The 23943-nt window shown below is 44.1% G+C and overlaps 1 protein-coding gene across 6 annotated transcripts in view; it reads right to left on the reverse strand.

Annotated features, from left to right (window-relative positions):
- The window catches only part of LOC114790610 (paraspeckle component 1-like), a 35592-nt gene that overhangs the window by 660 nt on the left and 10989 nt on the right, over nucleotides 1-23943 (reverse strand). The window contains exons 7-9 of one of the 6 annotated variants that reach the window (XR_003749845.1): nucleotides 9441-9515; nucleotides 8852-8904; nucleotides 7417-7563 (exon numbers count right to left, since the gene is read on the reverse strand). Coding sequence is in view for 5 of the 6 variants with exons in the window: in XM_028980813.1 (XP_028836646.1) it covers nucleotides 15332-15777; nucleotides 21194-21251 (504 nt within the window). In the remaining variant the exon portion in view is untranslated. Of the gene's footprint in view, nucleotides 1-7416; nucleotides 7564-7601; nucleotides 8905-9289; nucleotides 9516-13115; nucleotides 15778-21193; nucleotides 21252-23943 lie in introns of those variants that run through there. The other 5 variants (XM_028980814.1, XM_028980817.1, XM_028980813.1 and 2 more) reach the window with 5 other exon arrangements.

Genomic DNA, 23943 nt, shown 5'->3' on the forward strand with positions numbered 1-23943 from the left:
CTCTGATAAACAATAATTCATATATAAAAAGTGAAACATTTATGTCTGTTGGCTATTTTCTGATCATGTGGGGCCAATTTGCACATTCACATTAAGTAAATTCAAAAGAAAAAATAAATTGTTCAGCAGGTCATTTCACATCGAAGGTCTAAAAAAAAAGTTTTCGTGGGTATGAACCCCCTTTTTAAGGTCATGGATTCAGGTCTGGACTCCAAAGTCTTCATTTGGCTTTTCTTCAGCCAATCAGAAGTGGACCTGCTGGTGTGTTTTGGATCTTTGTCCTGCTGCAGAACCCAAGTTCGTTTTATCTTGAGGTCACCATCAGATGATCGGACCTTCTCCTTCAGGATTTTTTGATAGACAGCAGAATTCATGGTTCCATTTATCACAGCCTTCCAGGTCCTAAAACGGCAAAACAGCCCCAGACCATCACACCACCAGCACCAAATTTTACTGTCGATATGATGTTCTTTTTCTGAAAAAAAAGAGATGTCATGGCATAACACACCTTGCAAAATGGTTTCTGTGTTGACACCATGCCGTGCAGGTCATGACCACCGATCCTGACCGAGACAAGTGAGCCTGAATTTGAGTTGTGGCCGTGGGGTCTTCTGCGGGTGAGTTGTGGCCGTGGGGTCTTCTGCGGGTGAGTTGTGGCCGTGGGGTCTTCTGTGGGTGAGTTGAGGGCCGTGGGGTCTTCTGTGGGTGAGTTGTGGCCGTGGGGTCTTCTGCGGGTGAGTTGTGGCCGTGGGGTCTTCTGCGGGTGAGTTGTGGCTGTGGGGTCTTCTGCGGGTGAGTTGTGGCCGTGGGGTCTTCTGTGGGTGAGTTGTGGCCGTGGGGTCTTCTGCGGGTGAGTTGTGGCCGTGGGGTCTTCTGCGGGTGAGTTGTGGCCGTGGGGTCTTCTGCGGGTGAGTTGTGGCCGTGGGGTCTTCTGCGGGTGAGTTGTGGCTGTGGGGTCTTCTGCGGGTGAGTTGTGGCTGTGGGGTCTTCTGCGGGTGAGTTGTGGCTGTGGGGTCTTCGGCGGGTGAGTTGTGGCCGTGGGGTCTTCTGCGGGTGAGTAGTGGCCGTGGGGTCTTCTGCGGGTGAGTTGTGGCCGTGGGGTCTTCTGCGGGTGAGTTGTGGCCGTGGGGTCTTCTGCGGGTGAGTTGTGGCCGTGGGGTCTTCTGCGGGTGAGTTGTGGCCGTGGGGTCTTCTGCGGGTGGGTCTTCTGCGGGTGAGTTGAGGCCGTGGGGTCTTCTGCGGGTGAATTGTGGCCGTGGGGTCTTCTGCGGGTGAGTTGTGGCCGTGGGGTCTTCTGCGGGTGAGTTGTGGCCGTGGGGTCTTCTGTGGGTGAGTTGTGGCCGTGGGGTCTTCTGCGGGTGAGTTGAGGCTGTGGGGTCTTCTGTGGGTAAGTTGTGGCCGTGGGGTCTTCTGCGGGTGAGTTGTGGCCGTGGGGTCTTCTGTGGGTGAGTTGTGGCCGTGGGGTCTTCTGCGGGTAAGTTGTGGCCGTGGGGTCTTCTGCGGGTGAGTTGTGGCCGTGGGGTCTTCTGTGGGTGAGTTGTGGCCGTGGGGTCTTCTGCGGGTGAGTTGTGGCTGTGGGGTCTTCTGCGGGTGAGTTGTGGCCGTGGGGTCTTCTGCGGGTGAGTTGTGGCTGTGGGGTCTTCTGTGGGTGAGTTGTGGCTGTGGGGTCTTCTGTGGGTGAGTTGTGGCCGTGGGGTCTTCTGTGGGTAAGTTGTGGCTGTGGGGTCTTCTGAGTTGTGGCCGTGGGGTCTTCTGTGGGTGAGTTGTGGCCGTGGGGTCTTCTGTGGGTGAGTTGTGGCTGTGGGGTCTTCTGCGGGTGAGTTGTGGCCGTGGGGTCTTCTGTGGGTGAGTTGTGGCCGTGGGGTCTTCTGTGGGTGAGTTGTGGCTGTGGGGTCTTCTGTGGGTGAGTTGTGGCTGTGGGGTCTTCTGCGGGTGAGTTGTGGCCGTGGGGTCTTCTGTGGGTGAGTTGTGGCCGTGGGGTCTTCTGTGGGTGAGTTGTGGCCGTGGGGTCTTCTGTGGGTGAGTTGTGGCCGTGGGGTCTTCTGTGGGTGAGTTGTGGCTGTGGGGTCTTCTGCGGGTGAGTTGTGGCCGTGGGGTCTTCTGTGGGTGAGTTGTGGCCGTGGGGTCTCTGTGGGTGAGTTGTGGCTGTGGGGTCTTCTGTGGGTGAGTTGTGGCCGTGGGGTCTTCTGTGGGTGAGTTGTGGCTGTGGGGTCTTCTGAGTTGTGGCCGTGGGGTCTTCTGTGGGTGAGTTGTGGCCGTGGGGTCTTCTGTGGGTGAGTTGTGGCCGTGGGGTCTTCTGTGGGTGAGTTGTGGCTGTGGGGTCTTCTGAGTTGTGGCCGTGGGTTCTTCTGCGGGTGAGTTGTGGCCGTGGGGTCTTCTGCGGGTGAGTTGTGGCCGTGCTCCTGCTGTAATTTTAGTCGGCCGCTTCACCGTTCGCGGATAACAGCTCTCACCGTGGTTCACTGGAGTTTTTTCCAAACTGAAAGCTCTCACTTCCTTTGGACGTCTAGGTTTTGAGGATCTGATGGTCTGCACCCCGTATTTAAGTGCTTTCTTGATTGAGATCAGGAGTAATCGGTCCTGGGTGTGACTTTAGTGTGATGAACCACTGTTAAGTTGAGCCATGTAGGCTTGGATTGTTTTCTCCCTTAATAATAAAACACATTTGGTGTTTACTTGTGTTGCGTTTGACTAATATTTTGTTTTTTTAGATCATCCAATGAAAAAAGTAAGAAAGCAGAGAGTCGCTGTCAATTTTTCAGTAAAACAAAAAGGCACAACGTCATGTGATTTAATTTAGTAACTGATCTGAACAAGCAGATAAGGGTTCAGGTGATAATACCACAGGTGGCCAGCATCATGGAAAGATGATTTACGGAACGATATACAGTCATAAATTACACAGAGAGCCACCAGTAGCCTGAAACATCTCCCCGCCGTGATATGGAAATACTACTCCAGTATGGAGGGTCAAGTACGAATTACAGATTAACACCCACATCTTTCACGAACAATCGTGTTGAAACGTGAATTTTGGTGTGAACACAATCGATGACATGGACGCGTCGCACCAGCACGACTATAATCTGTACGATTCAACTGAAAAACAAGTACGTTTTCATCAATGTTCAACTTGTACAGTTATACACAATACAAAATTGTCTTAATCATTTGTACATTTTCTGCCTAGTTTATCTAAAAAGTGAAGTGGGTTTGACACCAAAACCCAGAGTGGAAGTTAAAGTGGGCCGCAGCGTGAAACTGATTTACAGGGAAGTGAACCAGGCCAGACTTGGAGGGGGACACTGTCTCCCCTTACCTCAAATAATTAAGTCAAAGAAAAACTCGTCTGATGTTTCTGCAGAGATGGCAGCTGCCTTGGGCAAGGGCACTGGTTATTGTGTTCAGAAGTATATGGAGTTTGTGAGTTTGTTCTCCACGTCAGTTCCAGTAGAGTGGATCTCTGATCATGTTTAGGACAGTAGTTGGCCTACATGATTAGTCTTCATGACTACCTTCTGTTTTGATGGTGGTTGGAAGCTCATTTCTTCATCAGAGAAGAGCAGATAAGAACAGGCTAGACTGGGGTTCCTACAATACGTGCTAACAGCTGTATTACTAGGGGCAGTGGTGGCCTAGCGGTAAAGGAAGCGGCCCGTAATCAGAAGGTTGCCGGTTCGATTCCCGATCCGCCAAGGTGCCACTGAGCAAAGCACCGTCCCCACACACTGCTCCCCGGGCGCCTGTCATGGTGCCCACTGTGTATCACATGTGACAATCACTTCACTTTACTTTATTTACTACTCTGAACATGATGTACCATACAGGCCAAAAGTCTGGACACCTTCTCATTCAACGTGTGTTCTTTATCTTCATGACCATTTATGTTGGTAGATTCTCACTGAAGGCATCAAAACTATGAATGAACACATGTGGAGTTCTGTACTTAACAAAAAAAGGTGAAATAAGTGAAAACATGTTTTATATTCTAGTTTCTTTGCTCTGGTTACTGCTTTGCACACTCTTGGCATTCTCTCGATGAGCTTCAAGAGGTCGTCACCTGAAATGCTTCTCCAACAGTCTTGAAGGAGTTCCCAGAGGTGTTTAGCACTTGTTGGGGTCCAGCTCACCCCAAACCATCTGGATTGGGTTCAGGTCCGGTGACTGTGGAGGTCACGTCTCCACTTTTTGTTAAGTCCAGAACTCCACATGTGTTCATTCATAGTTTTGATGCCTTCAGTGAGAATCTACCAACGTCAATGGTCATGAAGATAAAGAACACACGTTGGATGAGAAGGTGTTCAAACTTCTGGCCTGTACTGTAGATGTGACAGAATATGCGACATTTTAAACAATTGAAGGTAATTGAAGCCTGACGTACATTCTGAAGGCTTCAGAGAATGTGTAGCTTCTCTCATTGAAGCTTCCAGAAGCTGATTTGTCAATGCAAGATGAATACTTCTATCCCTAAGCAAAATGCATCCATAACATTATACTGTGCTGATGGAAGATAAGGCTGTTTTCACCCCCACCCCACTTCTTCTGCATGAACACCTGACCAGCAAAGGACAGGAGATTTTTAACCATCTTCTGCAGTTCAGAATCTGATGTCGTGTTTCTGGAGGACGACCATGGCCTCCAGTCCAAATGTAAGTTCTAGCCTGGTGCGCTCTGCCAGATGATCCAGAAGGAGAAGGAGTGGGGAACACCAAGGCTGGGCTAATAAAAACCATGTTGTTGAAGAGTTCAGCAGGCGGTGCCACGCCCTCCCACTGCACGCTGGCCAGAGACCGAAATAGCAGCACGAGGTTTCTTCCCGCCCCCTGGTTTCACTCTATAATTATCCAGATCAGACCCAAACACAGACAGAAGGTTGCCTTGACAACTGGCCACAGCCGGGCGCTCGGAGAGGATTTATTCGCTGACGGTACAGTCTTAACGTATTTATAGACATTTCTACCGGGGGTGTTGAAAGTAACCGTAAAATCGCTGCGTCGCGATACAGGGACATGATGGTCCGCGCTCACCAAGGTTCTCACCTCGAATTTCTACACGTATTTCATCCCCCGAATATGCGCGGTGACATTCCCGCCTGGACAGAAGCTGGAGCTTCTCTTACAGACTGAAAGCAGATGTGTGGAGAGGGTCTTCATGTGACCGGTATGGATGGAGCGCAGCATCTTAGCAGCACAATTTATTCATGACGCAGCAGCTTTGGAGGCAAACTCGTAATCAAAGGGTTGCGGGTTCAAATCCCAAGCAGTCAAAGTTCCATTCACAACTACAGCGTTCACCAGACGCCCTTATCCAGAGCGCCCTACAATCAGTAGGGAAGGGACAGTCCCCCCTGGAGACACACCAGCTCAGGGACACGGTGGTAGTAAGTGGAGTTTGAACCCGGGACTTTGTGCTGTCTTGTTTCACATCCATCATGTGTTTCAACAGGAAGAAACTGAAATCACCACCATTTTTATACAGCCAGATTCTCACAGTCTCACAACAGAAAATATCACAACAACATGTATTTCTTTTAAAGCCCATAATCACATACAGTACATTTCAGTACAACTCACTTGACCCTTCTGCACACAAGGAAAAACTCCACACAAAAAAATTCTAGGAGAGATAAAAAGGTGGGAAGAAACTTTGGGAAGGAGTGATACAGAGAGGGACGTCCATCCAGGGTAGAGTGAGCCTGCAAATGGTGTCAGTGCAGGGCTGGTGATTGTCCAATAAGAGAAAAAGTCCTACAGTTGTAGAGATGGAGAAGTCCAGAGTGTTGTATAGAGCATCTGTCCATGTTTGGAGGTCCTGGACAGTGCAGAGTAGGTTTTAGTCCAGTGTCATGGTCTAGATTACGTGTCCATAATGATGTTACTGGTCTATTTGAAGATCCCTGAAGCTGTAGTTGTAACGGTGGTGGTGGCTGTGGTGACCCTCTGGTTTGTTTCATGGTTTGTCCTTGTAAAGCAGTTGTCAGGAACCAGGATGTATCTGCTGGTCTCTTCACTGGGGTCTGCCAGTAGTCTGGACGCTTGATTCCGTGTCTCGGAGAAAAACAAACAGAAGCAGCGGCAGACGGTTGCACTGTACGACCGATACTGAAATATGTGGTTATAGTGGTATATTGGTGCTACAGTGGCCCGGTACCCTCACTAGGACAGCCTAACTAGGGACTTTATAATTGACACTGTGTCTGGGACTTTAACAGAAGACCAGAGAAAACAGAACTCTGGCTGCAGCATTCTGTACTAGCTGGAGTTTCCTCATGCACCTACATGAGCACCCAGACAGTAGATCTTCTGGAGCCGCCACCCAACTGCCCTGCTGTCCAGAGGACGCTTACCGGCTGACCAGGTTGGAAATGCATCTTGGAGAACTTCGGATGCGCTCCTCTACCTGGACTATTATCAGTAAAACAGAAGACATCTGTTTCAACAAGCTCCCATTTTTATTCTTTTCCCTCCCTGAACTCTGGCGAGATCTCCTGAGTCCCCGAGGGGATAAACCTTCTCCGGCCAAATTAACATGAAGTCATGAGTGTTGAGCAAATTGACCACTAGTCAGAGGACCTGGTAGCCCACGTCGCTAGCGGCTCCGGCCGTCATTCCAACCATATAAAACGGAGCGTGATAAACTGTACATCTCGCAGGGGAGGAGTCTGGGAGTGACAACTTTCATTTTCATTAAAGATGCAGCACCGGAACAAATCTTTTACTCTACAGATATTTCAGTTCAATTTTTACATTTTAAATCCTGAAAGGCTTCGTGTCTTATTTCCTACTTTATTTTCCACTATAAATAAATATAAAAATATAGATATTCAGCAAACATGCGTTTGTGATCAATTTTGAACACTAAGTGAAGGTTTGATCCTGGTCTGATCTGATTTCAGCAGGAAAGCGGGTGCTGCACATCCACGTCTGTCTTGGGTGAACTGTGCACGTCTTCTGCCCATTTCCATTGTAATTGTTTACTATTTTGTCCATATTCTGTCTCTTCATATTCAATTTGAAAGCAGTTGAAAACCCTCTTATTCAAAAAGTATTTCAGACAAATCTAACACTTACACACGCACGTGCGTACACACTGCCCAAAATAATTATATATATATATATATCTCTCTCTCTCTCTCCTTCGTAAACGTCCTTGATGAAGGTCCCGTCCCCACACGCTGCTCCCTGATAAACGCTGTTAAATACAGAGGACACGTTTCACCGTGTCACCGTGTGCTGTGCTGCAGTGTCTCACACTGATGTTCACGTCACGTTAAAAAACTGATTTATGAGGTTATTCCAGGCACTGCTGGGATATGAGAAGGAAGGGATTTGGTTAAAAGGAGTTCCACCATAAAAACAACATTCTCCTTTGTTTCCAGAGCTGTGAGCTGTGGCAGCAGTAAGTGAATCACATGATTATCCTCTAAAAATACCCCGCAGGGAGGAGGCGTCCCGACATCTTCATTACTCTGTTGGGCCCATGCAGATTCAGAGCTCATCATCAGCCTCTTCTCCTCGTACTCGTACGCTTTCTCCCAGAATGCATTGTTTGTCACAAGCCTGGCTAAAGAAGAAGAAGAATGAATTTTAAAAAGGGGAAAAGTAAATTAACACGAAGTAATGAGCGTTGAGCAAATTGATCACTAGTCACATGAAATGAGAAGCCAGAGGACCTGGTACCCCAGTGTCCATCAGGGGTGTGGCCTGTCTGTTGACTCCACCCGATGGGTCATCGCCTGAGACCAGTCAGTAGAGCAACTCAAGTCAGTTCCAGTCCCCCTTCAAACTCCATTTCAGACATCAGATGGAACATGATTTTTAAAATGATTACTACCAACGTGTCCCTGAGCAGGACTGTCCCTGTAAATACTGACTGTAAGACGCTCTGGATAATTACATCTGGTAAATACTGTAACTCTAACAGCACGCGGTAAAGAAATGTGTGAAATGAAACTGGATGATGTGGGTTTGAAGAAGTGGATCGGGACGCTCATCAGCCATTTTAGTACATTTAGAAAGAACCCGTCCACAGCGTCACATGCGAGACATGTGGTCCACGGTAAAATCCGATCAGCAGCAAACAATCAAATCACTTTATGCCGAGTGAATAATCCTCTTGTGTATAAATACTGATATTCATCTGTTTATTCAAGACAGAGGGGACGTGGACATGATGAAATTCGGCCTGTTTACCACTGGAGATGTTCTCCTCACCAAGCCTTTGTCAGTTCCATCCTCTTCATCTCCTCTGTCCCAGTATTATTGACCTAGTTGCATGGTATACATTATTTTTAGATAGAATATTTATTGCTTTGACAGTCAGATGAGCTGCAGCAGAATTAATCAAATTCAACCTATTTAATGGGACGAATCTTTCAATTTGTCATTTCTGGCGGCGCAATTTATTTTACAATCACACACACATCCATGTAGTTCTGGGTCAGAATGTGGAGAAGTTGAGAACTTGCTGTGGTCTATTTCTGCTCTACTGGGGTAGAAGTTAGGGTGTAGTGGTGTCTACTAGGACGTGGATCGATGCAGGACATGAACTGACAAACTCTGCACTCATTTAACTGAAATGAAGAATGAAAAGCAGCTCCAATTGGAGCAGAGCGTCCACCTCCAGCTCTGATGACCTTTAGTGGCCGTGGTCCCCTGTAGTCAGGTCAGAAGTGACCTTAACCAGCGCTGAGGACCATCTCCTTGGGTCCCCTGTATCCTGCGGACGTCTCTGCTGCTGGTGTCCCATTTCTTTTCTAATAACAGAAGGTCCATGCAAGGCGGCGCAGCTCAACAATGTGAGCACGAGCCGGAGGGTAAACGGGAGGGTTCATGCCAAGTGGGACACTTACCGGGTATCACATCTCCAGACTCGTCAGGTGACGACAGGCAGTGGCATTAAAGCCTACACACACAAGAAGCGCCAGAGGTGACAAAACCCACAGTCTCTATTGGTTTTTAGATTTCAGAAGAGAACATCGAGTCCCAAGACAGAAGATACAATCAGGAGAATGTTTCAGACGCAGAGTTCAAGTTTCACTCCTCAGGGAACAGAAGTACAAACTGAATATGACTGAAATTCATTAATGAAGCTCTGAGGTCCTTTAACGTCTCCATTTATATCTCATCTTTCCCAGGCCTGGAGGACGTGCTCTCTCCTGCCTGTCCTGCCCTGTCCTGTCATGTGATGCTTGAGTACCAGGCTGATGGAATTCCTATGATGTGCTCGGATGTGATAATGTGGTCATAACTTCATTAAAAAGCTCCAAATAACACACACAACCAAAAACTTGAAATAATAGAAACTTTTATTAAGTTCAGTGGAGTATAAACATAATGAAGATGGTCAGAAGGTGACCTGTCCAGGGCAATAATTAATAAAACAGCGCCACCTACTGGATATGCAGGGACAACAGTTATAAACAGACGAGTCCACATTACCTGGAGGTCTGTGTACACAGCAAGAACTTCCCAGCATGGTCACCTCTGCAACATGGTCTTCAAGGGAAAGTTCTCCTGAAAAGGAAACACAAGACGTGTCATCTGACCAGAGGAAGAAAGAGCCCTGGATGTTCCAGTCACTTTCCACTCTGCATGTGTACAATGAGCAGATCTCCAGAAGGCAAAGTTCATGGTGAGAGAACCTTGAACATGCTGCTCAGTACACCAAGAGTTAAACATTCATTAAGACAAACGGAACCTCAGTCTCCAAATACACATATAATAAAATACTTTTTACAAAAGTATTAAAAGTCCAACCTGTAGCCACTCCAACATGACCTGGAATGTGAGCAACCACACCAAAAACATATAAAAATGTGAATTTCATTCACAAATCCAACTAATAAACTACAACAACAACATTTATTTCTTATATAGCCCAAAATCACATACAATATGTCTCAATGGGCATTACTAACCTGATTTATATAATAAAAAACAGGTACCTAGGATATATATATATATATATACATACATATATGATATAAATGAGATTGGGACTGACTGCCATATTTCCAAATACATTTTATTAATTATTCAAAAATCATACAACTCATCAATCCTTTTTTATTCATTGAAATTTTATTTCTTAACAGTGTTTTTATGGATTATTACCAGGGGGTGAAATCCAAACCAGAATCTCAATTTCAGCACAAACGAATCCAGACACCCAATCCCGAGTAACGTCTGTTCCACCAACTGAACATGTTCTCCAGAAGAAAGCGGCCTGCGTGTAGCTCCATATTTCACACTGTTTATTTACCAAAAGTTCATTTAAAAGTTCACACAACTTGTAAAAGGGAGCAGAAGAACTAATTTATAAAGAAATAGATATTCATGCTAAAAAAGCACAGAACACAGCAGTGAAGTAGGGTGGTAGTAGCCTAGCGGGTAACACACTCGCCTGTGAACCAGGAGACCCAGGTTCAAACCCCACTTACTACCATCGTGTCCCTGAGCAAGACACTTAACCCTGAGTGTCTCCAGGGGGGGACTGTCCCTGTAACTACTGATTGTAAGTCGCTCTGGGTAAGGGCGTCTGGTAAATGCTGTAAATGTAATGTAATGATCTGAAACCACCTTCAAAACTATTTAGCCAGAAGCAAACATTTTTTCTACTTTTATGTAGCTCATGTTCTGCTGTTTTTTCAGCTCTGATGTGTCCATTGGATGTTCTGCCTGTTCAGACCTACACAGTAGACAGGAAGGTATAAGAACCCTGTGTGTGTGTGTGTGTGTGACTTTATTCCTCTCATTAACCTGTGCTTCAGTGAAGAATAACCAGCCCGCCTCGTCTCAGACTTTCTTCCTGAGAATCTAGCAGCGGGTCATATTACAGACACGGTTCCACACACACACACCACAGCTATGGAGGACTCATCTACTCATCACGGCTGATAGAGTGGTGAGCCCACCAGAGGGCACCTAGAGGACCACGCCCTGGACCAACCGCAAAGCGTCACGTCTGCTGCGAGCCCTTTTCTTCTGACTTCGCTATCTGGATGGTCCTACTGGTTCCCGGTCCTTCCAGACACGACCAAGATTCCAACCAGTCCTCCGATGCGGAATGCGCCCCTGCACGTCGTTCCTGAGTAAAGCCTGTAGTCTTCCGGTGCAGTACTGTGGGGGGGGATCCGCACCTGCCCTCCCTGCCAACCACTAGCGCGTCCCCCGTCCCCTTACCTGATAATTAGTCAAGAACAGGACAGGTCATATTTTAAATGGAACTTCATGTCGGGATGCTGGTAGTGACGGTAATCATGGTTAAAAAGAACAGACAGACAGGCATACATCCAACAGGCGCTGCAGTAACTGGGGTGGGGACAAGCGTCCACTGGACAAAATCAAGATGATTTTGACAAGCCACACCCCATCTGCATATTACCTGGGTTCTCTGCCGTGTCCTTCTGGCGCGAAGCAGCTTTCAGTCCACAAGGGTTCTTGTAAAATTAGCATTAGGATGTTCTGCAACGTTCACTTCTTTTCAAATGTGTAAACAGGCGCAAAAACATGAAATAAAATGCACAGCTGCCATACAGGATTTATGCAATGCGGTCTAAAGAAAATCTATATGAACCAAAATATGATATTTAATCAATATCAAACAGCAAAAGGTCATAAGAAGGGGTGCAAATGATGATCACTGTCCACAGCTCACCAGTCAACGCCATCAAACGGCTTCATGCTGTTGTGTGTGAGTTAGTGGTGTACAGCAGTAAACTTACAGCCTACTGTTATGAAGTGGAAACACATGATCTACAGTAAAAGGTCCCCGATCATGAAAATGTCACTTTGTGAGATGATTTAACAATAATATGAGTTCCCCTGGTCTGTCTATGGTCCTGCAGTGGCTAGAAATGGCGGTGGGTGTAAAGAGTGTTTTGGTCGTTCTGCTTCACCGTTCAGAGAGCTGCATCTCAGACGGTCGGATCTGGAATTTGTCCCCTTATGACGTCATAAGGGGAAAGGTTACCTCCCGTTTCACATGCTTTTCCCGCCCCTCCCCTAAAACATGATCTTCACCGACCGTCATGGCTTCCAAACGTGTGAAGCATCGCAGTTGCTCAGTTATTGGATAAAAAAAAAAAAAAAGAGCACAAATTATTTTTTTTTGTTCAGTCACAAGAACCAGCGGGTTCATTTTCTTTTTTCTGGAAAAACCCAGGCTGAATTTCAGAAAGAGACTTCAGATACAGTATTGGGGGACCAAAAAGACCGATATATAAATGCAGAAAAAAAAGAAAAAAAAATCATGTCAGAACCTTTAACACAATTTCAAAAGGCCCTAATTTCAATACCTGACTGAAACCTACTGAGATGCAGAGGAAATTCATGCTGCAAATGCAGTGACTGGTTACACACACCTGAAAAATATTGATGCAAATAAATTATTGTAAAAACTATTGCTGATTCAGAATCATTTTATTTTGTGTGAAGCATCTTTTTTTACGCATTTTATTTTAATTATTCTTCTACATGAGAGCCTGGCTTTGGAACACTGAAATGGAATTTGGAATGATTTTCATTTTGAAACAACTGGACTCTTTTAGGCTCCAGACACTTTCACAACCTTGATTTTGTCAACCTGTGATAAAGTTTCCACCCCAGGGACTCTGGGAACTTTTTAATGGGGACAACATTTCTCTCTCTCTCTCTCACACACACACACACTTTTGCTCCAATACTGACCTGTAAACTGTGCGCCATTGTCGTCTAGAGTTTCCATCGTGTATAATGTGTACAATGTCTGCATTGCTGTCTGTATGCCACTGACTACCGTCGTCTGTATCTGTCTGATTGCACCGTGAAGTTGCCCCACAATTCTGTTGCACATGTACAATTCTGCTTCAGTGCAATGACAATAAAGTCATAACACACACACACACACACACACACACACAACCAATGCAGCCCTGAGTAAGACTCTTGTCCGGGGGACTTGATGACAGGCCGGTTCTGAAGAAGAACCGCTCTGGGGTGGAAACGCCTTCAATGGTTGTTCATTCGATCTGCTAGTCTACAGATCTGGATGTTCCAAATACACACTCCCCGTACGTCGATCTGATTCATGCTGCGCTCCACGTGGATTTAAACGCTTCCTGGCAGCCAAATAAATACATTTTAAATCATTTTATTAACATCTGTTCTATAACAGAATGCAAAAAGTAAAGTCACTGAAAGAAAACCATGCAGGTACACAACTTACACACATCTATTCATACATCACTAAAGGTGTGATTAAGCAAAGACAGAATAAAATGGTACAGAGCAAGCAGTCTCTCGTCGGGGGGGAACGCAGCTTTATCTTGGTTCTGAAGGGCTGCGTTCGAGTGCATTGTCACATTATACAACTAGCATGAGCAGAGCCCGATGTTAATCACATTTTATGTAGAACCAAAAAGTAAATGTAAGGGAGCCAGACAACAGGAAGTGTGAAAGGAATCCTATAATGCTAGAATGGAGGTGTTCAGGTACGGCAGGACTAGACAGCCATAGTTTACACAAATATAAAAAGAAGAAGAAAAAAAAGAAGTCAGAACCTCCGTCGCTTGTTATTGGGGCCTTCAAAGTTGCCCCCACCTGGGTTGCCCCTCCCAAAAGCCCCAGGTCCAGCCACGCCTGCCAGGGGACCCGCCCCACCAACCACAGGCTGCTGCTGCTGCTGCTGCGGGGAGTCGACTCCCGGACGGCCGCCCATAGGGGAGCTCATCTGAGGAGGACCACCATGAGGGTATCTCTCGTTGCGCTACGTTGCGTGGTCCAAGTTACAACAGCCAAAGAGCACGGTGGTATTTACCCCCAACATCAAAGTCCGTGGTAAGTTCAGTTCAACAACGGATTTGGCACCAAGATGAAAAATGTGAAAAGCAGTGGAGTCATCATCACCACGGCCAAAAGGGAAAAAGAGAGGAATCATTCAATTAGAACATGTTTTCTACTTACAACAGTGGAATATACATGCTAGAACGACTGTAAATGGTTTCTGATTTATTTCTGCTCCTTAAAGATAGATTAACACCAGCCAGCTTTCCAGCATGTCTACACACCACTGGCATTTTTATGAATTATCACATACAGTGGACATACAAAGAGTACACACCCCTGTTTTAGATACGGGAAAAACGAAGCACCTTTTGATTTAATTACAGCATTCAGTCTAACCCTAACCCTTTAACATTCAGTAACGTTCAGTTGTCTTAGTAAAGCTCCTCTGCCATTTACTCAGTTTACAGGGCGGGATCTCACGGCTGAAACATGGAAGGCCTTTTCTTACAAAGAATCGTCCAGGCCTGGCTAAACCTGGTCAGAAATACAACAAAGCGCCACCAAAAGAAGTCCATCCCCACGGTGGACCATGGTGGTGACCATAGCTCTCGAACCCAGACATAAATCCAAAAGAAAACCTATGAGGTGACCTGAAGATGCCAGTGCAGATTAACAAGTAAAGACGTACATCTGGAATTAAACCAAGAAGTGCTTCGACTAAATATTAGGTAAAGGGTGTGCACATTTATGCAGCTACCTTATTGGAAGCTTATAAGGTTGGAAATGTACTTTTACATCCACATCATATCTAAGACAGATAATGCATTAAGTATAAAGCAAATTATAATTGCTTTTCAACTGCAAGTAATATTTCAATATGCTTGTCGGAAATACATTAATTACCTTGTTGACCCGAATGACACCCCGCAGTTTTGAGAAAACCGGCCTTTTGTAGACCAGAAAATAATGGTGATGTTGTTTAAACATACAGTTCTCAACCTTTGGTGCATCCCACCGATGAAAAATACACGTGAGTGGTGGAACACGATCAACAAGAGGGAACATAGATGTTTCTGTTAACATTTGCTTTATCAATACAAATATTAACAAAAACATGCTATTCCTATGAAATTCAGTGTTGTTCGAATGAAATAAGGCATTATAGTACAAAACGGATACTTAGACATAATATGCACATATTTCATTCAGAACATTTGACCTAGTATGGCATAGAGTATGGCATTAAGGGTTAGACAACATTCAATAGCTCTGAAATTTCTTCTGGAACATCACTGTAAACGTCTCTCATGGCAGAGCCATCACATCTATGAATCTTGTTCATGAACTGTAAAATGTCATCTTTATTGAATACTCTGCCAGCATTTATGTTTGCTTTGATTTTATTAAAAATGTAAATTAGGCAAGACTAATTAAGATTAAACTCAGGGCATAATCAACTAATTGTGAAATTGCATCACCAAACGGTACCTACTAAGGTCCAGACAACTGCCATGATCTGATGATATGCTAAACCATTCAACATAATCCTCGCATTGTTCCCATCATTACTTTGGATTGTAAAATGTTATTATAAAAAGGTAGTAAGCACATCCAAATGTTTGTACTGTATTTAGTTCGTACAAATTGAAGGACTGACAGAGTGCTGTAGGACAAAAATTGAAAAGCCCATAATGTCCAATTGTAATGTTGCTTAAACAACAATATAAAGCTGGAGAGGAAGAGGAGATAGGAAGGAAAGAGACAGGAAAAGTTTGGAGGAGAGGCTGCCACTCAGCAACAAGGTAATAAAAAATAATCAAACACAGGTTGAAAGGTGACAAACAAAAGAACAAACAATACATTACCATGGCTCCGTTATCAGGCATCATTGGAGTTCCCATATTTGTGGCTCCCTCAGGCCCCATGGCTCCACCCCGGCCAGTCATTCCCATACCCATCATTTGAGAGGGACCCTGGTTGCCACCGGCTGGAGCACCAGTGTTATAAGTATCTACGCGAGACAACGCATGGTTGCACTGAATAGCCAGTCTAGCATCATCGGGACAAGCTGGACAGTCTATGTGAGGACGTTGCATCATCTTGGCTAAATAAACTCTCAAGACTTTTCCTTCCAATACATTTTGGGACTGCACATATAATCATACCTTCTAGATACAAGCAGAAAATAATTATACAAAAAGAACCAGAATATCAGCAACACATGATGTGTGGAAGTCAAGCTGGCCGCAAAAAAAGGAAAAAGAAAAGGCTACAAGCAATTCGTATTGCGATTCATGGCCTTCATGTCATATTCTTCAAGTGATATGATTTCTATAGCTATGTTTATGCCAATAGAGCTACGGCATAGTCATTCACTCTCTTTATATCTCTAACACACACACACACACACACACACACACACACACACACACACACACATTCAGGCATGCATGGTAAATTTGACAAGAGCCCAGTAGAGGTTCTTTCCACAGACATACATTTAATCTGGAAAGTTACAGCAGAAACCAATTCCTGCACTGGAGCATATTGGGTACAGTCGGATCTTTCTCCACTGGTACAGTTAAACAGAAAATGAGCAATGAGAAGACGGCATAAACATTGCACAGTCTCTATGAAATAGTGAAATTTGTTTTACCAATTTTATCAAATTGTTTCAGCAGGTAAAAATGCATTTCCGGTCCAAAAAAAAAATTTTCAATCAACATTTGGCTATGTCCAACAGTGACCGTATGACTGCCTCACCGATGAAACAAAGTGAAAGTTAAGTGATTGTCATTGTGATACACAATGTTTGTTCGATACTGTTCGCATAACCACTCCAAACTAAACAGATTTTTTAATAAATATAGACGCCCTTATCCAGAGCGACTTACAACGTGCTTCCACGTTACAATCAATGAAGTGATCAGTACTGGTTCACTAGGACTCAAACCATGAATGCAATCCTTTTATTTCACTCTGTTGTAGTTTTTCTTACATAAAGTTACAAGTTGGTCAAAGTATTCTCTAAGAAGGACAGTCTTAAGCTGCTGTTTGAATTGAATATTCATTCAAGTTCAGCGACTGAGCTGTTCTGACCTCGAGGGGAAGTTCATTCCACCACAAGGTGGAATGAACCACAAAGTGCAAGGTGCAATGCGAGGTGTAATAAGGGGTCTGAGGTAGAATGTAAAACCCCATGTTTGGCTTTGTAGGCCAGCATCAGTATTTTGAGTCTGATGCGGACAGCTAACGGGAGCCAGTGGAGGGAACGTAGCAGAGGTGTCTGAGAATTTGTGGAGGTGCTGCTGCGTTCCTCTATTAGCTGTAGAGGCCGGAAGGTATTCAGAGGCAGACCTGCTAGACGGGAGTTTCAGTAATCCAGTCGTGAGGTTTCTAGGAAATTAACAAGCATCTGGGTGGCGTGTTGATTCATAATATGTCTGATTTTGTAAAGAAGGAATCTACATTAGCAGGAAAGATTGGTCATGTGAGATTTAGATGATGGGCTGCCATTTTTTTTTTTTAATCCAAGATGAAATGTTTGACATGCAGAGATTTTTGAAGCGGCATGTACATCTGAGGGAGGAAAAGAGAAGATGAGTTTTGTATTGTCTGCATTGCAGTGGTAGGACAACCCATGTGAGGAAATGACCTCACCAAGTGATCTAGTGTAGAAGAAGAAAAGGAGAGGACCGAGTACTGAGCCCTGAGGGACAGCAGTGGAGAGTCTGCATGAAGCAGAAGTGGATCCTTTCCAAGGCACTTGGTTATACCGCTCATCAGGGTTGGAATCAAACCACTGCCATACCCCGAATTCCAAGCCTCTTCAGGATGGACAGGAGAGTCTAATCTGACTGTGTGAAATGCTGCAGAAAGTTATGCTGATCTGGCCACATATAGCTTTTCAGAAACAGTCAGAAGGGCTGTCTCAGTAAAATGACCTGCTGAAGAGATAATGGTCGGCACGACTCTTGTTGGACATTTTTTCCTTGGACAAATCATCACCAACCCTGCACTGACATCAATTACAGGCTCACTCTACCCCGGCAAGGGCATCCCTTCCTGCACCACTCCTTGCCAAGGTTTCTGCCTTTCTTTTTTTTTTCTAGATGGTGGTACCAGTCGAGCAGTGCTGGAGGATCGGAGAGATAAAGATGCAGAGCAACGAGTGCCAAGATATCAGGGGTAGGAGGGTGATGACCATTAGTTGCCAGGTAGAATTTGGTAAGGTTGATAAGACATGCTGCAGCGTTCTGGATAAGATGGAGAGGTCTAGAAGCACTAAGGTGAAGACCAGCCAGGAGAGAATCACAGTAGTCCAATGTAGAAATGACCAGAGATTGGACAAGTATCTGAGTAGCCAGTCTTGATAGAAATGGACAAATCCTCTGACTTCTGGGTTATAGGCAAGTATGTGTGTTACCCACTAGGGTACTACCAACCCTACCTTGAGGTGTCATATACTTTTCATACTGTTATGGAAAGTATGTTGGGGACCTGTGCTCCGCCCTGTCTACTTTGTTGTGTTTTTTACTAGGTGACAAGCAGGGGGCAGGGAATTCATATTAGAGGGAGCTATTTAGGAGCAGTTATTGAAAGCTTGTCATGAGGTGAGATCATGTGATCCATTCCTTCTTTCCCAACCATGGCTTGTTTGCTTTAAAGTGCTGGTCCTCCTTGCATGGGAAGGAATAATTGCACGTTTTTGAGTAACTGTTAAATTGCCTTCCGTATTTATGTTGCTTTCACCTTCACCTCCATGGTTCTAAAATTTCGATTTTGAATGTGTGGCTTTCTTCCCTCTATAGTGGATTTTTTGGCATTTTGGTGTTGACTGACATTGTTAGTTGGGGATACCACATGTTTTTTGGGGCTAAGGACCATGGGAGCAGAAGTCGAGCAGAAGTGGTATACGTGTGACTGGGTGCTGGTTGTGTGGGAGGTGGATATTGTTCACACATTAGAGTGCGTTGCTGGAAGAGCGTTGCTGGAAGAACTCCTAGACTCATTGAAACTCTTGTTCACCTGTCCAGTTGGCAAGAGATTGATAAATGTCACTATTGTCACTATGCGGAAGAGAGAGGTAACCTGAGTCTGTGGGACGTGCATTTTGGGCCACCAAGCCACGGCGTTCAACTGGGGCGTTTGGAATGTGCAGCCCGGTGCGAGATGTGAACACATTGCAGGCAGAGTTATTGATTGAGCCCAAACCTCAGCAGGTAGAGAATACGAAAAAGGGGATTGATTTGGTTGATATTCTCTTTTCATTACAACAGGGTTTGTGTCATTGCAGGGGGAACCTCACAATGTCCCTTGTAAAATACTGAAAGACCCGGGAGTTTTTTTTTTTTTATATTACAGTTGGCTTTGCCTGATTCTGGAAGCTCTGTATCGATCCAGGGGATTGGATTGCATGGGGTCAATGCATGGAGTGGACGTTATTCTGTGCAACAATATGGTAGGGAACCATGTGGTCAGGGACACACTATTTAAACCATGCGCTGTCTCAGAAAGAGAAAGAATGGAGGAATGTAACCACCCTCCACTGTCCCTTTTTCACCATCTGGCAGGAGACTAAGGACAATACAAAAAGTACATTTTAGAAACAGCTTTTACCCCTGTGCTGTAAGACTGTTCAACACAGTAACAAGATGTAGAAAATCTAATCCTTTCAAAGAAACCGGATGCTACGTTGGTGGACTTGTTGGCTGTAATAAGGAACACTGTCAGGTTCGGTAGAGTGTATTTGGATCAGGATGGCCTGTAGTTGTATAACTAGTCATCTTTTGCCAGCAGAAATGGGGGAGATACGGTGGTGCAGGTGGTGGTGCCTGATAAATTCTGAGAGGTGATTTAAAAAAAAAAAAACATAATACTCGCCGGTATTTGGGTGGTAGTAGCTGAGTGGGCAGAAGACCCAGTGAGCAAGACTTCAGGGGGACAGTACCAGTCACAAGTGATTGTAAATAAATCTGGATAACTGTGAGTCCTTGAAATCTGCACTGTGTGAATTTCTGTTTAACCGTGCTTACTGGTTAAACCTGATTCCACCTTTCGGCTTTAGACAGATTATAGGAAAGAAAATACCATGACTGAACCGGAATGTGTTGTTCAGGAGGGGTCAGCACATATTGTCAGCAAATTTAATTTGTTAAAAAGGGTATTTTCAGGTTCCACCAGAAATATCTGCCTTTGTGAGATCCTCTGGGCTGAATTCATATACAGTGATGAGCTTTGGGCTCAGAAACGTGCCTTCAACCTTCCAACAGTTGAATGTTGTTGCGGGGTTGGATACATTCTTGTGTTCGTCGCAGAACTCTGATCAACACCTGACGCGATGGACATTACGGCCTTTAACCTAATGGGGCGACATCAGGAGAACATGATGCCTTGTTGCATGCTCCCGTTGACCTGTATGACCGGGGCCTTCTTGCTTCCCTCGGTCTACACCTGCCTGACCTTAAATTGCTTGTTCTGGCACCATGTTTGTGGGACAGGTGGGATTTGTGATTGGGGAGACACCTACGCTCTGCCCTGTCTGCTCTGCCTCGTTTGTTGTTTTTCCCCAGGTGACCAGCAGGGGGCAGGAAATTCTGAACAGCAGATCCCAGTTGTTGCCAAATTGTCATGTTTTTAAGTACTCTATGGATGTTCAAAATAAATTATTTTTAAATTGCCTTCCATGTGGTCTCCCCTTTTATGTTGCTTCCACCTTTAGTCAGGAGGTTACACTGATCACCTTTGTCGTGTTTTAAACAAATTTAATCTATTAAATACTGAAATCTTTAGAAACTGGCTTACTTTGCACCCTTCAATCCTGCAAGTGAAAAGGCTGGACTGAGCATGAAAGCACAGCTGGCAGAACATGTTCTAACTGGGGTGATCTTAAAGGTCCAAAACACCCAATAAGCAAAAAACTTTCAGAATACATAAAGGATATTAGAAAAGCATTCTCTCGACGGAAGAGATGTGATAATGACCGTGACTGCAGGTTTTCACGCGCACATTTGAAAACCAGGACTGTGACTAAAGAAAGCTGTGAGGTCGTATCATTAAAAAAGGCTTCAATTTCCCAGGAGATGCAGGAAACTATTGTCTGAGCGCACATTCAGAAGATGCATAAGATGCTAGTTATTTCCACCCTGTCGTTTGAATCGAGAGACGAGAGAAATCTACAGATGTCCAGAAGTGGGAAGAAAATGTGAAAAATTGGAAAACAAATCCCACTTCAGTGCCAAAAATGCCACAAACAGCCTTCATTCACCACTGAAGCCATCAATGCAGAGCAAAGAGGTTTAAGCACCACTCATGTTCCCGAGCATGGACAGTACAGTAGGAGCGATGTGCAGTCCCAAATCTGTCAAAAGAATACAAGCCTCACACAGCCTGTCCAGGATCACATGGAGTCATATTTATGACCCTACCTCCCATATTAATTCCTCCACGGGGGCCCATTTCACCCATTCTCATATCCTGTTCTCTCTGGAAGTGAAGAAAAGTGTTCAAAAGTGAGCCTTGAGGAAAAGAGGGTGTCTTAAATCAAGAGAGAAATGCAGGTGAAACTGAGCATCATCATGATCAAAGCAAAGCACAAAAATCAATTTCATTGGCAAATACAGGTACATCACACATCAAAGAAGAAATATGCATGGGGATATGAATGTATGCATGGGTATACAAAATAACTGGCATGGGAATTTGCATTACATGTGATCAGAAAATAAAATGTAAAGTTGATGTAAGTAGAGGTGGGATGAAAAATGACATCTAACTATATATATATATATATGAGAGAACAGACAGACAGATCAAACTAGACATGACAAAATATAGTAATACTCTTTTGGGGATACATTATTAATACACTGGTATATACACTGGGATTGTCTACGATGGATACAAGTGATGGGGTTTGTGAATGTGACTAAATGAAGACATGCATCTCCTTAGAACACAGAAGCTGCCAGAAACGGTGCCTCTAGCAGCCTTCCAATCTGATTCCAGGACAGTTGTGACTATGGCACTGCTTGGAGGCAAATCTAATTAGCATTCTTAATAAATATTAGATCAAATATTAAATAAGATTTATTGTGAGCCTGTAAAATGAGAGAACTGTTACCCACCCCATTCTAAACAGTTATAGTCAAATGTGACGAAGAAATTCATGTAATGTATGTTTCAGCTAAGATTAAGGGTCAGACAAGCATTTCCATGTCAAGACAACTGTGACAGATTAAGCAATGCAGGTAATACACTTATATTTAGTTAGTGTTTGCTGAAGTTGTTTCCAGATTGGTTTATATATTATTTAATTGTAATGCTAAATTTTCACTCATAGTTTGGACAGTCATCGCTATTTGTAGTTCAGTACATAATATTTTTTAGATTTCACGGTCACACAAATTAAACTAGGAGTCCAAAAAAATGTCAGTTCATTCAGTTAATGGGTTGTAGTCCTTTGACGAAGTGAACCACAGGACAGTGACAGGCACACTGCGGTAGGGTGGTGCCCCGCCCAGGACAAGTCCGCACCCTGCACCTGATATGAGCTCTGGTGCCCAAACCGGGACAGGGGTAACAAAAGCAGGACAAATAACAAAATAAAACTAAATTAAGTGTACAATTAAAATTAGAGAAAAAAAGGCATAGAGAATATTATACATAAATGAAGAATATGAATATATAAGAATTTCATTTGGGGAATGTTTTTCTGACAGAAAATACAAAATTATTTGCAAGAACTGCTATTGAATAAAAAATGGCCCGCCAGATAAAATATAAAAAAAAGAACTTACCTTATTGGGAAGGTGTTCCACAAAACAGGATTTCTCAGTCATGACAGTCCAATAGGAAACTCGGAAAGGAGCCATAAGATTGGACGATCATGACTTCAAACTTAACTCAATCAGTTTTATGGAACACCCCTCAGGTGCTCACACACACACACACACACACACACACACACACGTACTATGAACGTTAAAACTATTTCCACTAATTTCCACTAGTTTCCACACAAACGGCAGAATATAACAGCCTGCATAAGGAAAATATCTAAATCGTTCTCTCTTTCACACTCACACAGAGACACACACACAAAAACCAAATAGCTTCTGCATTTCTTACATGAAAGAAATGCATGATGGTGGTATCTGGAGTAACTATGACCAGTGTTGATCTGAGAGAGAGGTCTACTGGACATGTTATCATTAATACTTTCCTTTATTTGTCATTATGAAACATAAATACATTTCACCCATCACCCACTGTGAGCAGTGGGTCGCCATGAATGCCGCCCAGTATAAGGAGAGGGAACACCATTGCCCCAAATATATGAAATTCTTATTTTTAATGAATATTGTGCGGAGGCAGCCATCTGTGGAGCGCAGTGAAGACAGTGCAGCCAGACCCATGTTACAAGTTCCTACAACTGCCCATTTCATAAATAGGACCAACTTGCCATAAAAGGGACTATGGCCACAAAAGGACACAATGCATATTAAGTATTAAACAAAGATAAACTAGGGATGCTAGGTTTTTGGAGCTGCTCAAACATTCATCACGTCATGGCCATCCTACACAAGTTGAAGTATCGCTCGCCGAGTCGCTGGCCACACAGCGAAAAATGTAATCAACGGGTGCAACGCGACTGGCTTTAACTCAGAGCGCGCTTGGAGGATGGCGTATGCACACATTTTTAAAACATTTAATAACCTACAATTTAACTGAATAGATCGGTTTCTTAGATTGACACAAGATCCTTATTTGATCGATATCCTATATACGTATTGGATCGATGCATCCCTATTCAGAACATTAGTATTTCCTAGAAAAAAAAAAAAAAAAAGGTTTGATAAAGATTTTTTTTTTAATAAAATAAGAATTATTTCTATAATACTAGACTATTACACCCCACCAAAACACAAGTCCACCTCATTCTGCGAAATACCAGTGTTGCTTGGAAAGGTTTTTCCAGCAAGTCCTCAATCTTTTAACATACGGTAAAATGGGAGAAAAGGGTAATTACATCAATCATACATTGACAGATAAGCAGAACACAGCATGCAACAAAACATAAAGCATAGATATAATACAGTTAAATGTTGACTGTTCGAATAACATGAAATATAAATCACTGAAATACATCACTGGGATGTATAGGCATCTAGAGCAG

This window comes from Denticeps clupeoides, chromosome 5, assembly GCF_900700375.1.
Source record: "Denticeps clupeoides chromosome 5, fDenClu1.1, whole genome shotgun sequence".
Lineage (NCBI taxonomy): Eukaryota > Metazoa > Chordata > Actinopteri > Clupeiformes > Denticipitidae > Denticeps > Denticeps clupeoides.